Raw genomic sequence first — 17,787 nt, 5'->3', positions numbered from 1 at the left:
TTTCGTTCCGATAGCGGTGCCACTCTGCGGCCTAATCCAGCCTTCGTTCCTAAAAAGATCCGGAGTGCTTCCGCTCCAGGGATATTATGGTTCAGGCGTTTCATCCGCCTCCTCACGCTAGTGAGTTGGAGGCGGGCCTTTACCTGTCATGTCCGGTCCGGGCTTGGGGGTTACCTCAGCCGTACTCAGGGCCTCAGGGCTACCGATCAGCTCTTTGTCTGTTACGGTGGCTCTCGTGCTGGTAAGGCACTGTCGAAACAGCGCCTGTCCCATTGGTTGTGCGAGGGCATTGCCCTTTGCTTCACGTTGGCCGGGTTGGCTCCCCCTGGGGGCGTCAGGGCGCACTCCACTCGTGGGGTGGCGGCCTCTGCCGCTCTCCTGGGTGGGGCCTCGGTGGAGGACATCTGTGCTGCGGCTTCATGGTCCTCACCGGGTCCCTTCGTAAGGTTTTACCTCATGGACATGACCGGGGGTTCTGTCTCCCAGGCGGTTCTGAGGTCTGTGGCCTCTCCTGCTTCCCGTCCTTTGGTAGGGTAGCAGGCGTGTGTGGGTGTGGGCCACAATGTGTTGTGTCACACGTGGTTCCGCCTGTGCTGTGCGTTCAAGAGGTTCTAGTTCCCTCTTGTTCGCACTCGGGTGGAGTTGACTGCCGCACCCTCTTCATTAGGAAGAGTCGGGTGACGGGACTCCCCTCCTCCCTGATGTGGGCTTACGGGTCCTCAGGGGGTGCATTTGTCGGGCCTCGCGTCCGCTCTACCCCATATCTCGGTATGGCTTAAGAGCGGGACGCGATGCCAGTACGAGTATATAACGACAGTATATATACCTAGTTATATGAGTACTGGCTAAGCGTCCCGCTCTTAGCGTGCCCTGAGTTCCCTTGGGGAAACTTTTCTTTGGAAACAATTTTCCGAGGAAGAGTGAGTGGTGGCCACGCCTAGTACTATATAGTACGGCAGTAGGGCAGGGCCTGGCAGGTGCTGGGTGTATTGGTTTTTATTCGTTGATGGAGTACACTAGGTACATGAGATGAGGTATATCTCGGTATGGCTTAAGAGCGGGACGCTTAGCCAGTACTCATATAACTCTTTACTATCACACTACAGGCGGTTAACCCTTTCACTACCACACTACAGAAGGTTAACCCTTTCACTGCGACAATACAGAAGGTTAACCCTTTACTATCACACTACAGGCGGTTAACCCTTTCACTGCGACAATACAGAAGGTTAACCCTTTACTATCACACTACAGGCGGTTAACCCTTTCACTACCACACTACAGAAGGTTAACCCTTTACTATCACACTACAGACGGTTAACTCTTTCACTACCACACTACAGAAGGTTAACCCTTTACTGTCACACTACAGATGGTTAACCCTTTCACTACCACACTACAGAAGGTTAACCCTTTACTATCACACTACAGATGGTTAACCGTCACTAATGTGATAGTAAAGGGTTAACCTTCTGTAGTGTGGTAGTGAAAGGGTTAAGAAGGAAAAAATAAAAGATGGTGGCAACGTCACCCCGTGCTGTCGTGGGCTTTTGTGCCAAATTTCTCAACTTCCCAGAGAGCAATTTCAAGCGGCGTTGCCACGGCAACCGTATAAATATTTTAGACGTGGATTTGTCCGGCGGTGTGTGCAGTGTGCTACGTGTACTGTGTGTGTGTGTGTGTGTGGCATGGATGTGTGTGTGTGTGCATATGTGTGTGTGTGTGTGTGTGTGTGTGTGTGTGTGTGTGTGTGTGTGTGTGTGTGTGTGTGTGTGTGTGTGTGTGTGTGTGTGTGTGTGTGTGCTGTGTGTAGGTGTGTGTGTGTGCATGTGTGTGTGTGTGTGTGTGTGCATGTGTAGGTGTGTGTGCGTGTCCTCATGCAGCAGGGGGATTTGCATATAGGATGATATATATAATTATGCATGAACTCGTTTCTCTACCTCAAGTAGAGTTTTTCCTACGGTGCTTTATGCAAAACTTCACATATTTTCACAGTTTGAGTTTGATTCTTTTTTTTACACAATTACCATAATTTGGGGCACCTCCATTTTTGTGACTGCCCATGGGGGGGGGGGGGTGTAGGAGCTGCAGCCCACACACTATGTAAACATACAGGAGCAAGATAATTACATGCCCCCCCCCCCCATAGGAGTGGAATAGTCCATATGCCCACAGTGCAGCTCAGACATAAATGAGACTTTTGTGCAGAAACGTTTCTATTGCCTCATCTTTCTCTGTTTATAATCCATCACCGACTTTCTAGTCTATTAATCTTTTTTCATTTCAGTCGTCGTGGTGGTTCATATTACAGGGATTATTATTATTAATAATAAAATCATATATATATTTTTTTTTTAACTGTCTGCAGTCTATGAAATCCAAACAGATATGTATGTATTCATTCATTCATTAAAACCTTTATTTATTCTCAAAAAGGACAATTGACGTCACCCTTATTTTCAATGTCGTCGAGACTCACAGACATTTCAATGCAGACATTTTTTATAATAATAATAATAATAATAATAATAATAATAATAATAATAATAATAATAATAATAATAATAATAATAATAATAATAATAATAATAATAATAATAATAATAATAATAATAATAATAATAATAAATAATAATAACTCTATCTATTGTGGCAATTCCAGGTGTAGGGGTGGCAGAATAAACAACACACAGACAGGTTGCAGTTCCCAGAATCATACTCTTTATTTTCTTAGTCAAATAATAACGGTTTGCTGTCGGCCGGGCGGCGTCTCCGCTCTGTGGCCTTTTGCCTTGCGCTGCTACGGGGGACCGAGAGGAGGCTCCTCGGCTCCATTAAGTCCCCCCTCTCCAACAGGCGCACCGCGCCGTGATTCGCTAATCAGGTAATCACTCTGATGGGTATTTAGTGACAGGTGCGTCCGGAAGCGGACGCCCAAACATGGGCAGCGCCCAGCCATTGGGTCGCCACATAGCGCCCATCAATCACCAAGCCCAGGGGTGGCTTGGGGTTGCCACAGTACCCCCCCTCCAGCTCCGACCGTCGGGGAAGAGCGTCCGACGCCCAACAGGCATCCTTCCTGGAGAGGGCGTCTGCGTTGCCATGCGCCACCCCTGACCTGTGAATGACAGAAAAGTTAAATGACTGTAACTCCAGAAACCATCGAGTCACCCTGGCATTGGTCCCCTTTGTCTTGGCCATCCAGACTAGGGGGGCGTGATCCGTCACCAGCGTGAAACGCCTCCCCAGCAGATAATAGCGGAGCGTCTCCAGTGCCCACTTAATTGCCAGACCTTCGCGCTCCACCGCAGAATAGTTGCGCTCGTGTGGCAGCAGCTTCCTGCTCACATATAAAATCGGATGTTCCTCACCCTCCAGTTGCTGGGAGAGGACCGCTCCCAGTCCCACCTCTGATGCGTCTGTTTGTACCGTCATCTCCTTGTCGAAGTTCAGGGAGATCAGCACCGGTCCCGAACAGAGGGCAGTCTTGAGGTCCTCGAACGCCGCCTCCGCCTCCGGTGTCCACTTCACCGTGAACGGCCGCCGCGCCTGGGTCAGATCTGTGAGGGGAGCAGCGCGAGCAGCAAAGTTAGGGATAAACCTCCTATAATAGCTCGCTAGCCCATTAAATGTCCTGACCTGCTTCTTGGTTAAAGGGCGAGGCCACTCCCTTATTGCATCAATCTTCCTCTTCTGCGGTTTCACATTGCCCCGGCCTATTGTGAACCCCAGGTACTCTGCCTCTTCTAATCCCAGCCTGCATTTCTTTGGGTTGGCGGTGAGACCCGCCTCCCGGAGGGCCCCCAACACCGCTCTCACCTTTTGGAGGTGGGTGTCCCAATCTGACGAGTGGATGATAATGTCATCGAGATATGCGGCTGCATACTCCCGATGGGGCCGTAGTACTCTGTCCATCAGCCTCTGAAAGGTAGATGGCGCCCCATGCAGGCCAAACGGGAGAACTTTATAATGGAACAGCCCATCTGGGGTGGAGAAAGCCGTCTTCTCCCTTGAGGCGGGGGCCAGAGGGACCTTCCAATAACCCTTCGTTAGGTCCAGTGTCGTGATAAATCTGGCCAGGCCCAGTCTGTCAATGAGCTCATCCACTCTAGGCATGGGATAGGCGTCAAACTTTGAAATTTCATTAAGCTTCCTGAAATCATTACAGAACCTGGTTGTTGAGTCGGGTTTTGGCACTAAAACAATAGGACTGGACCACCCGCTATGAGACTCCTCAATTACTCCCATCTCCAGCATGACCCGCACTTCTCTTCTGACTGCCTCTCTTTTTGCCTCTGGGATACGATAGGGCTTCAGCTTTACCTTGTCTCCCGGGCTGGTAATGATGTGGTGCTGGGCCAATGTGGTGCGGCCCGGCGTGGCCGAGAACACGTCCCGGTTCTGTTGGACCAGCTCCCGAAGCTCCTGCCGTTGGGTCGGGGACAACTGTTCCCCGATGGGAACATCGGCCGCCTCTGCCACCTGCTGCGCAAAAGGGGGAAGAGGGGGGGGCGAGAGCAACACATCCCGGGCATGCCATTTCTTCAACAGGTTAACATGGTATAACTGTCGATGCTTCCTACGGTCGGGCTGGTGGACCTTGTAGTTGACGGGACCCACTTTCTCGATTATGTCGTAGGGTCCCTGCCATTTGGCTAGGAATTTGCACTCTGCTGTCGGTACCAGTACTAGGACTCGGTCGCCCACATTAAACTCCCGTGGCTGTGCGCCCCGGTCATAAATGCGCTTCTGTGCGTCTTGGGCCTGTTGCATGTGTTCTCTCACCACTGGCCAGAGCGCCTTCATCCTGTCTCTCATTACCTGCACATGCTCTATGAGAGACCGGTGGGGCGACGGCTGTTCCTCCCAAATCTCCTTTGCGATGTCCAGGAGACCCCGCGGCTTGCGGGCGTAGAGCAGCTCAAATGGCGAGAAGCCAGTGGAGGCCTGTGGGACCTCACGCACAGAGAACATCAGAAAGGGCAACAACTGATCCCAATTCTTCCCATCCTTCTCCATCACCTTCCTTAGCATGCTTTTCAGGGTCTTGTTAAAGCGCTCGCACAGTCCATCCGTCTGTGGATGGTATATGGAGGTTCGTAGCTGTTCCACTTTCATTAGTTTGCACATTTCTTTCATGACCCGCGACATAAAGCACGAGCCCTGATCCGTGAGAATAGAGTCGGCAATTCCCACCCGACGAAACAAATGAAAGAGCTCCCGTGCCACAATTTTGGCCGTCACCGTGCGTAACGGGATGGCTTCGGGGTAACGGGTAGCATAATCTATGATTACCAGTATATACTGGTGGCCTCGGGACGATTTAACTAGAGGGCCCACTACGTCGAGGGCAATTCTTGAGAATGGGGTCTCAATGATGGGCAGCGGGATCAGAGGACTTTTATATTGTACCTTTGGTGCTGCGCGTTGACACTCTGGGCAGCTCCGGCAATAGTCCTCTACCGCTCTCTTCATGCCCGGCCAATGGAAACGCGCCCTTATGCGCTCCATGGTTTTGTCCACGCCCAGGTGCGCTCCGAGGATATGTGAATGCGCCAGCTGGAGTACAGTGGGAATAAAGAACTTCGGTACCAGCAATAGATCCCTAACCTCATCATTCTTTTTTACAACTTGGTACAGCAATTGTCTTTTTATTGCAAAGTGAGGATATGGCAGGTTACTCACCCCCTCCACGGGATTTCCATCTATGGTCTTGATATTCGCCCGGGCCTGCGTTAGGTTTGGGTCTTCCAGCTGGGCCGTTCCGAACTGACCCGCCAGGTCCCTCCCCACCTCGTCCGCCTGGGGGAACTCCGCAAAGGGGTCCTCGTCACTGTTATCTGTCTCGGGGCCCGCTTGGGGCGCTGGCGCGTCGTCACCCACACCTGATGCCGTCTCTGTCTCACTCCCCGGTATATCCAGGGGTTCCGGCGCGTCGTCACCTACATCTGAGGCCGTCTCAGTCTCACTCCCCGTTACGTTCAGAGCACACACCTTCGGCTGACGTAACCCTTTCTTCTTCCTCGGTTTACCCGTAGAGGGTGGGGTGCGCGGGGAGATGACGGCTGAGCACAGCTGGCGATACAGGGGGCAGTCTCGACCAATCAGCAGCGCTACCGGCAGGTTAGGTATGACGCCGGCTGTCATCGAGCAGACCCCCTTGGTGGTTGTCAGGGTGATCGGCGCTGTAGGATACAACTTTGTGTCCCCGTGCACACAGGACACTGACACTTGCGGAGCCTCTGCGTCGCAGTGTGCCAAATGGGGCTGAACCAGCGTTATGGCACTACCCGAGTCCAGGAGCGCTACGGCATCTTTGTCGTTGACGCGCACGGGTAAAAGTGTCGCAGATGTTTCCTTATGGGCCCAACAGGCTGCGCCATAGTTGCACGTCTTTCCGCGGGGGTCTGAAGCTGCCGCCGATGGCATGGACACATCCCGGCCTGGGAAGTTCCACGAGAGATGTCCGGGCTCGCCGCAGTCGTAGCAGCGTCTTTGGTCCTGGTCGAACAGCGGTCTTCTTCGGGGTAGTTCGGGCTCACCTGCGTTCCCTACCCGGCCCCTTGGGCTGGGCTCGTCGGGACCCCTCCTTGTTCTCGGCCGCTCTGGCTTTTCCCCTCGCCCCCCCTTGAGTAACTCCCGCGTTACCTGGTGGGCCTCCACAATATTCACCAGCTGCTCCACGGAGCGGGGGTCCGCTTGACTCGCCTGCTTCTTCGAGTCATAGGGGAGGGCTCTGACAAAGCGGTCCATAACAATCCGTTCCAAAACCGTGGGCCCTCCGGGGTCAGTCATTAGCCAGGCTCGGCTTGTGCGGACCAGGTCGTGCATCTGGGAGCGCGGGGAGACCTGTGCGTCATACACCCAGTCATGGAACCGCTGCGCGCGGGACTGCAGACTATGGCCGTACCGGGACAGAATTTCCTGCTTTAGCCGAGTGTAGTTCCCGGCTTGCTCCGGTGGCAGGTCCTGGTAGGCCTTTTGTGCATTACCCGACAGGAAGGGGGCCAGCAGTCCCCCCCAGTCGTCTTCGGGCCAGCCCTCCCGGCCGGCGGTGCGCTCAAACGCCAGGAGATAGGCTTCTATATCCTCCTGCTCCGTCAGCTTGGGGATGAAGCGCCCGGGGTTAGGCCGCGTCCCGGCGGCCCCTTCCTCCTGCCGGTGAGCGGCCATCCGCTGGAGCTCCGCGTGGATCATCCCCGTCTGTTTCCTCTGTTCGTGCAGGGCCTCTTCGTGCCGGGTCTGTTGTTCCATGCTCGCCTGTACAAGCTGCTGCACCAGCGCGTCCATGCTTTTTCCGTTATTAAATTTATATATATATATATATATATATATATATTTTTTATTTCTTTTATTCTATTCTGATAAAGTCTATTGTTGTTTATTCTGCACCCCTGATTGCCAGTAGACTATACCCGCATTCTCCACCACTGTGGCAATTCCAGGTGTAGGGGTGGCAGAATAAACAACACACAGACAGGTTGCAGTTCCCAAAATCATACTCTTTATTTTCTTAGTCAAATAATAACGGTTTGCTGTCGGCCGGGCGGCGTCTCCGCTCTGTGGCCTTTTGCCTTGCGCTGCTACGGGGGACCGAGAGGAGGCTCCTCGGCTCCATTAAGTCCCCCCTCTCCAACAGGCGCACCGCGCCGTGATTCGCTAATCAGGTAATCACTCTGATGGGTATTTAGTGACAGGTGCGTCCGGAAGCGGACGCCCAAACATGGGCAGCGCCCAGCCATTGGGTCGCCACATAGCGCCCATCAATCACCAAGCCCAGGGGTGGCTTGGGGTTGCCACACTATATACAGTAGCACCCTTCACACATGGACCGCAGCCCAAAGTGCCCCACAGCAAGTAGCATAACATTAACATAGGCATAAAATCAGCATACAGTCGAATAAAAACGTAAGGTTATGTATATAACCAAGTTCTATGAATACTGGTGACACTCAGCGTCATTCTGCACTAACCTCACTTCGTGCACACCACTGAATAAAAACTCCACAATGTACCTTACATACCGACATCCGTCTGGCCACACCCCTATCCGCTTACCTTCATAAGCAGGTGTGTGGTCACCTACTCGCCTCCTTCCCAAACTTTCACCACAAGGTGAGGTCAAGGGCCGCAGTGGCGTCCTGACGCTGAGCGTCACCAGTATTCATAGAACTTGGTTATATACATAACCTTACGTTCTATTTCATACTGGTTTCCGCTCAGCGTCATTCTGCACAACAGGAGCTGAGCGGAAGCCAGAAGCTTGACAAATGTACCCCGCTGAGGCCCCCCACAACCATCAGACCGGAGAGGACCGAGCCCCCCCGACCCTCCCTAATGGAGGATACCCTCCCTATTGGAGGACGGGAGGGAGACGGATCCGACCGTGCGAAGAGAAACTCGAGCAACTCGAGCAACTCAACGCACAGGGTGAGCAAATCGTGGCTTGACCCCACGACTACGCACACGCACAACCCGCATGCCACCAGGGAACGAACGGAAGGAACAACCCTTGATACTGCCCCCAAAAACACAGGGTCAAGAGCAAACTCAACACCGCGGCAAGGCCGTAGCAGCAGAGCGCGAAGGAAGACCCAGACCCACTGAAGGGACTGGATCCCCTGGAAAAAGGGGGCCCGGAGAGGTCAATGACGCCAAGCATCAAGACCTCACCAGGCGGTCACTTAGTGACACCGCCCCCCACATCGCCAGCGTATTCGGACAGGGCCCCTCCAAGAGCGGGCCCTTCCCCCCACTAGTACGCCACCTGGCACACTGACCCTGCAACACAGGCAGTCAGCATGGCCGTAACTTGAAGCACTCAAAAGGCTAACCATAACGGAAGCAGGCAGCGCACCGGGGAGACGACCCCAGAGGGGTCGATCCCTTAAACCAGGCAGCAGGCTTTAGACCCGAGCCTGGAGCACTGCGGACGAGACAGGCGCCAAAGGGGTCAACTGAAAACAGCACCCCGGCGGAAGGGGCGTATGCTGGCATTGTTGCGCACCATGACAAAGCCACCACCAAAAAAAAACCACCCAGAGGGGTCGAGGCAGAGAAGGCTGACACGATTGGCAGACGTCATGAACGTGCAGGGGCACACTCAACCGGGTAACCCGGGAGTTGACTCTGCTCCAACACACCAGGGAATCAACCACCCTCTTGGTACCACATGTGGTGGTTGTTCCTATAACCCCTCAAGAAAAAACTCAAAAACACACCTGCGGGTATATAACCGCAGTACAAGTGTTTCAGTTTTCAAAAAGGGGTTATTCCAGGCCTACGGGTCGACGTAACACAACTTTGGACCAGGCCCGGCGGCCCGGGAAGCACACAGGGTCACCAGAGGAGGTCCAGAAGACCACCCCAACAGCCCCCTCTTCGCCATGCGTGAGAGAGGAGCGAAAAGAAAGGAGAACCAGCCCCCATGATAGTGCCAGGTACAACATGTACCCAACAAAGGGTCTCCATAACGCCCAACCCTGTGACACCCGGGCCGAAAAAAGTCCCTCAGGGTACCAGAACAGCAGATCTGTGTTCCCGGCGGACAACGGGTTAACTGACCTGGACCAGCGCGACCAGAACCAGTCCCGTGCCCTAACCACGCTGACATGCCCACTCCAGGAGAGGGGGTAGGTATGCGTGTCGATCTAAAACATGAAAAGAGGGCGCCACCCAGACGGTCCCATTTGTACCGCGCTCAGTGGCCCACCCCAAGGGCGTGAGACCCCTCTACCTATGTTCTGATCTATTCCGTTAACATCCCCCAGATATGAACAAGAATCCGTCGAGACCCAGTAACAGGCGCTCGGAAGAGGAAAAAATCCCCCATCCCAGTTGCCCTATAAAAACGCTGTTTTAATAACGAGCAACCAAGGCGTACTAGCCTCCTGCATGATTCTTATCAGAAAACACCCCGAGCCAGCACTATGTACGCGTAGAGACCCAAACACATCAATGGATAGTCTAACCAGACACCAGACATTGGTCCTTCAAGTCGCCTGGGAGAACGACAAGAAGTTGTCATGCTTCATATTCTTCACTCTTTTTATTATTAATAAGAAAGAAACACCGACTGACATGAATCCCACGTGACGCGGCCGAGGGTACATTTTTTTTACATTCTTACATCCCGCCACCCTCACAACAGAGAGGAGACGGGAATCCTCAGAGAGACTTCCCACGTGAGCCATAGATTGAAAAGTCACGGTAACATTGAGTCATGTGACCAACAGACTCAATCACACGTATATCGAGCGTAGTAGAACAGTAAGTTCCTACGCTCTGCCCCGACAACTTGACAATAACAGACCCTACATACGGGTCTGAAAAAACTCACGGAAGCCATCGTCCAATAGAAACGTGCCTAGTGACGTTTTCTATGACGGGGGGAAACCCATGACTCAACCGCCTGTGATAGGTGCGGAGTCAGGGAAAACCCTCCCCCCCCCCCGTGCCAAGCTGCCTAACAGCTTGGCCCTGACCGAAGGAAAAGAGAGTCCAAGAAACCCCCTGACCAATCAGAAGAGGGAAGGAGGGGTTTATCCGGTACCCCCTCGCAAGCCCAACCCTTGCATACGACAACAACAAACAGCCATATGATACCTTAAGTAGCCAATATGCTAATGAACAGCGCAAAGCTAATTCAATGCACGCTAGCCACAGACACATCTGTGAAGAGGGTTTATAGCAATGCCAAGTTATGTATGTGTGAACCCGACACCCGTATCTATGTTGTAAGACACAGAAAATCTGATAGAGAGAGAGCGGCCTGAGCCGCGGTACTTTTTCATACACGAGCATTACTGCAGACCAACACAATAGTGTTGCGGCTCAATATCACTGTTTAAGCAACAGAGCACACAACTAACCTCTACCTTTATGTGAAGATTCAGGTCGAGGCAGAAAAAACCTTTTTCAACCGAGTGTAAGCTGCAGGCCTTGCTTAAGCTCTAACATGAATGTAGCGACCAACAAGACTTAAAGTCTAGCCATCCTATCAAACCCATACTAGCGAAAGATTCACACGTCGTATCCCCATCATATGTTTGGTGAATAAACACACAGTTTGTAACAAAAAATACAGTCCCTCCTTTTAGGAGGGACTCTTTATTTTCTATAAACAAATCATATTTGGGCCGGGAAGGGAACAGGGGGGGACCACAGAGGGAAAAAGTCAACTTTCAGCGACGCCTGCCACGAGCCGCTCGGGACTTGCCACCCCGGGGAGCCCCGGAGGGACGGTAAACGATCGGAGGCTGGTCACGATGATCCCTACCGTCACCTCCGGGCGTAGATGGGCCGGCTGCAGTGGCGGAGGCGCTGGATCAGATGCAGGATGGCTCCTGCCAACTGGGCGAGCTGATCATGTTGCAAATCAGTCAGCTCCGTACCGCCCGTCAGTATCCCGGACATGAATCTCGCCAGCTGCGTGATGTTAGAAGTGGCAGCCAGAGATTGCGTCGCGGAGATAAATGACTGGTCACTCCAGAAAGCCAACCGCCTCGCCGATTTCCCTTGGGGAACCGGCTTCCGTAACGGCTCCCACACCACCTCAGGACAAAGGAGCGCCGCCATCGGCCTATCAAGCCGAGGCACGCCCTCCTTCATGCCTTCTACCAAACCCACCACCCGTTTGCGACTGCCGCCGCCGCCATGAGCTCGGGGAGCAAAGCACGCAGTTCCCCCTGCATACTTTCCCCCACCGAGCTTGCGTCCCTCACATGCAGCAGACTACTGGTTAAAGAGCCACATTCTGATGTGGCTGATAGCAGGGCATCCTGCCGCCGAGTCGGAGGTTCTAACCCAACATCCGCGTACGAGGAATCCCAAGGAGACATCTCACCCCCCTCCAGTGTTACCTGGACGGGCGGCGGACATGTCTCCACCGGGGCTTCGAACAAGAACCCGTCCGCTTCTACCATGTAGTCCTCTGTTTCCATCCGCCATGGAGAATCAGACGAATCCTCATCCGGCTCCAGCAACTCACCAAAACCAGGCCGTTCGCGTCTACAAGCCACCATCTTGCGACGGGAGCGAGCCGACGCAAAAGGTTTGCGTCTCAAATCCCCCGCAACCAGAGGAGCCGGCCGCCCAACAGCGGACGACTCCCCGGAGGCAGAGGAACCAGAGCCGGAACCAGGCCATCGCACAGGAGACGGCGCTGGTGCACCAGCTCCTTGGAGAGGCAAACTATCTATCGGACGCCTACCGGGCGTGGCTGCCGACCACGAAAGAGGCCTCAACCCCGCTCCAAGACGCACGACAGAGGAGGCAATGGAGAACCGCTGGTGAAGGGTGACGTTGCTAGCGCGACCCTCCGAGGTAAACATTATGACTTAGTTTTTTTCTTTTTAAAATATATAAGAGAAAGAAAAAAGCAAGAAAAAATTTAAACACGTATCAACTTTCTTCAACTAAACAACCTCGTCAAGTGGGGTATATACCAAGGCACTTCCTTGTGGTGAAAGTGAAGAAGGAGGCGAGTAGGTGACCACACACCTGCTTATGAAGGTAAGCGGATAGGGGTGTGGCCAGACGGATGTCGGTATGTAAAGGTACATTGTGGAGTTTTTATTCAGTGCTGTGCATGAAGTGAGGTTAGTGCAGAATGACGCTGAGCGGAAACCAGTATGAAATAGAACAATGTATAAAGTGCAGACATAAGAATAGGTATAAAAGACAATAAAAGTAGTGCAACATAGAACGTGCAGACATAAGAATAGGCATAAAATAAGTACAATAGGTACAGTGTTGCTTGAAGCCATGGTTACACTGGGCTAAAACAGCAACGTTTTGTTGCTGAATGATTACGTTTGCATGTCCAAGTTAAAAAGAAACACAGTTTTGGCAGGAAAACGCGTTTCCCTAGCGGGAACGCCGAAAAGGTGTTTTCGTTTTGGAAACTCGCCGACAATGGTGCCATGTAATTTGCGCGAGCCGGATACGGAGCCGTTCTGCCCAATGCCCATGCGCAGTAGAGACCTGCACGGTTATTTCCAGTGTTTACAGCAGAGCTGTCCCAAGTAGCTGTGGCTACCAACGTGTTGTCAAGTTATTGTTATAAGGAGCCCAGTCCAAGCTACAACAGTCTACATTCCCTTAACAATTGTTTGTATTGAGCCGTATTGTATTGTACCCATTCTGTAATCTGTTAAATAACGTTTACATCCATTCATTCTGCTAGCACTATGCTAGTACTATGTAGCTGCTAGCCACAATGCTATACTGTTATAATGGCATATCCCAATCACGTTAGCACGTAAGCTAACAAAATCGGCGATATTTTTGTGAGACTAAACTCCGCTCTTGGCGGTCAATTGTGTTGATGTTAGTTTTGTTTCATCAACAAATCATCAACAAATGAGGCAGAACACACAGTGAATGTATCCGTTTTTGTTTATTGCACTTTATTTCTTGCTGAAAAATAAATGCTATGTAGCTAAATGGCTCATGCGAGGTATAAAGATGGTGGCTTTGAGATTTTTAGCAGGAAGTGTATTGGCATGTTCAACCTTTCTGATTGGTTGAAAATGGCCTTCATGTATGAACTACATCGCCACCTACTGCTTTGGCATTGTACTACATGTGTATATAGTAGACAAGACAAAACAACGTCTAACTTAACTCTTACTTGCCTGCCAATACGCAGCGTTCTGAAAAGCGAAATGAAAGGAAAATGAAATGGCCCTAGTGTAACCGCAGCCTGAAGGCATGTGAACCCCCCCGGAACAGCCAGTCCCCCAAACACCCCAGACATCAATCCCCACCACATCCCCATCCAAGACACAACCCCTGATAAAGCACGTCATGACCGAAGGAAAACACAAACAGCCTGCGTTATTTTCGGATTTTAAATTTAATTTTGAATTTACAAAAAACACGAGATTCAAACTTGAAGGGAGAAATTCTAATTTGAATTTATTTATTTTATTTTTTATTTAAAAAATAATTCTACCAAACATACATACCATGGTAAAAAAAAAGTTGCCACAATTTTTAAAATAGCTTAGACTTTTTTAGGTTTAGGTATTTATTTATTTTAATTTTTTACACTGAAATTCGAATTAGATATTTTTGTTAAAGTGACAGCCCTAAGTCGGTAAATCATCTGTCTGTGTTTACACTGTGTTTTCCAGAGCACCAACGAGGCTGTGTTTGCGGTGGATTTTAACCCCAATGACCTCAGCAACATCATCACCTGTGGGAAGTCACACGTCTACTTCTGGACGCTCACCGCCGGGCAGCTCACCAAGAAGCAAGGCATCTTCGGAGTACGTCATCTTGCTGTTATAACCGCACCAACACCAACACCACCAACACCACCAACACCACCAACACCAACACCAACACCACCACCACCAACACCAACACCACCACCACCACCACCAACACCAACACCACCACCACCAACACCACTAACACCAACACCACTAACACCAACACCACCAACACCACCAACACCAACACCACCAACACCAACACCACCAACACCAACACCACCAACACCACCAACACCAACACCAACACCACCAACACCGCCAACACCACCAACACCAACACCACCACCAACACCACTAACACCAACACCAACACCACCAACACCACTAACACCAACACCACCACCACCAACACCACCAACACCACCAACACCAACACCACCACCACCACCACCAACACCACTAACACCAACACCACCACCACCAACACCACTAACACCAACACCACTAACACCACCACCAACACCAACACCACCACTAACACCAACAACACCACCAACACCACCACCACCAACACCACCATTAACACCAACAACACCACCAACACCAACACCACCACTAACACCAACAACACCACCAACACCAACACCACCACTAACACCAACAACACCACCAACACCACCACCACCAACACCACTAACACCACCACCACCAACAACACCACCAACACCACCACCACCAACACCACTAACACCACCACCACCAACACCACTAACACCACCACCAACACCAACAACACCACCAACACCACCAACACCACCAACACCACCAACACCACCACTAACACCAACAACACCACCAACACCACCAACACCACCAACACCACCAACACCACCACTAACACCAACACCACCAACACCAACAACACCAACAACACCACCAACACCACCAACACCACCAACACCACCAACACCACCACTAACACCAACACCACCAACACCACCAACACCACCAACACCACTAACACCAACACCACCAACACCAACACCAACAACACCACCAACACCACCAACACCACTAACACCAACACCACTAACACCACCACCAAAACCAACAACACCAACAACACCACCAACACCACTAACACCACCACCAACACCACCAACACCACTAACACCACTAACACCACCACCAAAACCAACAACACCAACAACACCACCAACACCACTAACACCACCACCAACACCACCAACACCACTAACACCAACACCACCAACACCACTAACACCACCACCACCAACACCACTCACACCACCACCAACACCACCAACACCACTAACACCACCACCACCAACACCACTCACACCACCACCAACACCAACAACACCACCAACACCAACACCACTAACACCACCAACACCACCAACACCAACAACACCAACAACACAATCAACACCACCACCAACACTACCACAAACACCACCACCAACACCACCACCACTAACACCACCAACACCACCACCTAGCGGTCTAACCAATAGAGGCCTTGCACCGAATGTTTGTGTAGTTCTCCATCTTCCAACATGCCTGCCTGTAACATAGCAACCATTGTTTTTATACATGGCTTAAGTATGACAGTAGAGCATTAATCTACTCTTCCACGGCACAGAAGTTAGGCGGTTTCTTTTGAAAGTGGTTACCAATGGTTACGGGACAGCCATGTTGGAAGAAAGAGGACTACACAAACATTCGGTGCACCCAGAGTGTCTTTGATCATTTGGAATGGCAGCCATGTAGACTTACATAGTATAATTCTGTACGTTCTACAAAGTGCAAGTAGTTATTATGATAGTGATAACAGTAGTAGTAGTGAACAGTAGTGAGTGGCAGGATTCAATCAGACAGCAGTAATAGTGATGATGGTCCAAACCGTAGTAACACACTGCACCAGAGTCCATGCAGTGTTTATTTATCTGTTGTGGTCTGGAGCTCCACCTTCGACTGCACACACACACGCACGCACACACACACACACACACACACGCACGCACGCACGCACGCACGCACGCACGCACGCACGCACGCACGCACGCACGCACGCACGCACGCACACACACACACACACACACACACACGCAGTGACAGGTTTTTAATTTCCTGCACTTATTTCTCCCAGGCCTGTTTGTTTCATTCAACCTCTCCTCTTTTCAGAAATACAAGAAGCCCAAGTTCATCCAATGCTTTGTCTTCAGCCTCACGGGGGACGTCCTGACCGGAGACTCGGAGGGGAACATCCTCACCTGGGGGAAGTCGGCGGCCGACGTCAAGACGCTCGGGAAGGGAGCCAAAGGTAGCTGTTCTGGGTCACCTCCAGGGTTTCTATCCACATCTGCCGAGTGGGAAATTATGTATATGTATCGTGACCAGAAATGGTGGTGTAGTGGCGGTGTAACCCTTTCACTACCACACTACAGACGGTAACCGTAACCGCCTGTAGGGTGGTAGTGAAAGGGTTAACCTTCTGTAGTGTGGTTAACCTTCTGTAGTGTGGTGGTGAAAGGGTTAACCTTCTGTAGTGTGGTAGTGAAAGGGTTAACCATCTGTAGTGGTAGTGAAAGGGTTAACCTTCTGTGGTGTGGTAGTGAAAGGGTTAACCTGCTGTAGTGTGGCAGTGAAATGGTTAACCTTCTGTGGTGTGGTAGTGAAAGGGTTAACCTTCTGTAGTGTGGCAGTGAAAGGGTTAACCTTCTGTGGTGTGGTAGTGAAAGGGTTAACCTTCTGTAGTGTGGCAGTGAAAGGGTTAACCTTCTGTGGTGTGGTAGTGAAAGGGTTAACCTTCTGTAGTGTGGTAATGAAAGGGTTAACCTTCTGTGCTGTGGTGGTGAAAGAGTTAACCTTCTGTAGTGTGGTGGTGAACGGGTTGACCTTCTGTCGGGTGGTGGTGAAAGGGTTAAGGCCCCTGCTGTACCCCTGCTGGCCTGGGATCAGATCCTGCCAGAACCTTCTCTCCCCTACTCTGTCTCCCTCTCAGCCCCAAATACTGGCCAAATAAAGTAGAATAGAATAGAATCTAGTCAAAGAGAATACAATAGCAGAGAATAAAATAGAATAGGTAACTGAGTTTAGTCTCCCTCTTATCATTCCACCCCCCCCCCCCCCCCCCCACACACACACACAAATTATGTATTTGTTTATGTAAATGTAATGACAGGTTGATCTAATTACAAATAGGCAAAGCATGTAAACATTGTAAATGCATTCAGACCTTTCAGTTACATACATATGCTCTCAATTGACAATCGGGTTGGTACGTACAGCAACATACAGAGTCTGCTTCACGGATATAAAAAGCAGAGAAGACGCACAGAAAAAACCCTGCTAACCACACACACACACACGCACGCACACACACACACACACACACACGCACGCACACACACACACACACACACACACACACACACACACACACACACACACACACACACACATGTGTATTCCTTTATGCAGATAGGAATATCTAAGTACATCAGATCCTCTTTACAGTTTCCAAAGACTCACTGGCTTT

General features: G+C 51.2%; 1 protein-coding gene across 1 annotated transcript in view; it reads left to right on the top strand.

Annotated features, from left to right (window-relative positions):
* The window catches only part of eml3 (EMAP like 3), a 214,663-nt gene that overhangs the window by 176,757 nt on the left and 20,119 nt on the right, over positions 1-17,787 (top strand). Inside the window, exons 13-14 of the mRNA XM_084332193.1 lie at positions 14,139-14,273; positions 16,431-16,569. Of these exons, the coding sequence (XP_084188319.1) occupies positions 14,139-14,273; positions 16,431-16,569 (274 nt within the window). The remainder of the gene's footprint in view (positions 1-14,138; positions 14,274-16,430; positions 16,570-17,787) is intronic.

This window comes from Notolepis coatsorum (assembly GCF_963971535.1).
Source record: "Notolepis coatsorum genome assembly, chromosome: 1".
NCBI lineage: Eukaryota > Metazoa > Chordata > Actinopteri > Aulopiformes > Paralepididae > Notolepis > Notolepis coatsorum.
Note: the sequence above shows the minus strand (reverse complement) of the source record. Positions and strands in the feature narration are given on the sequence as shown.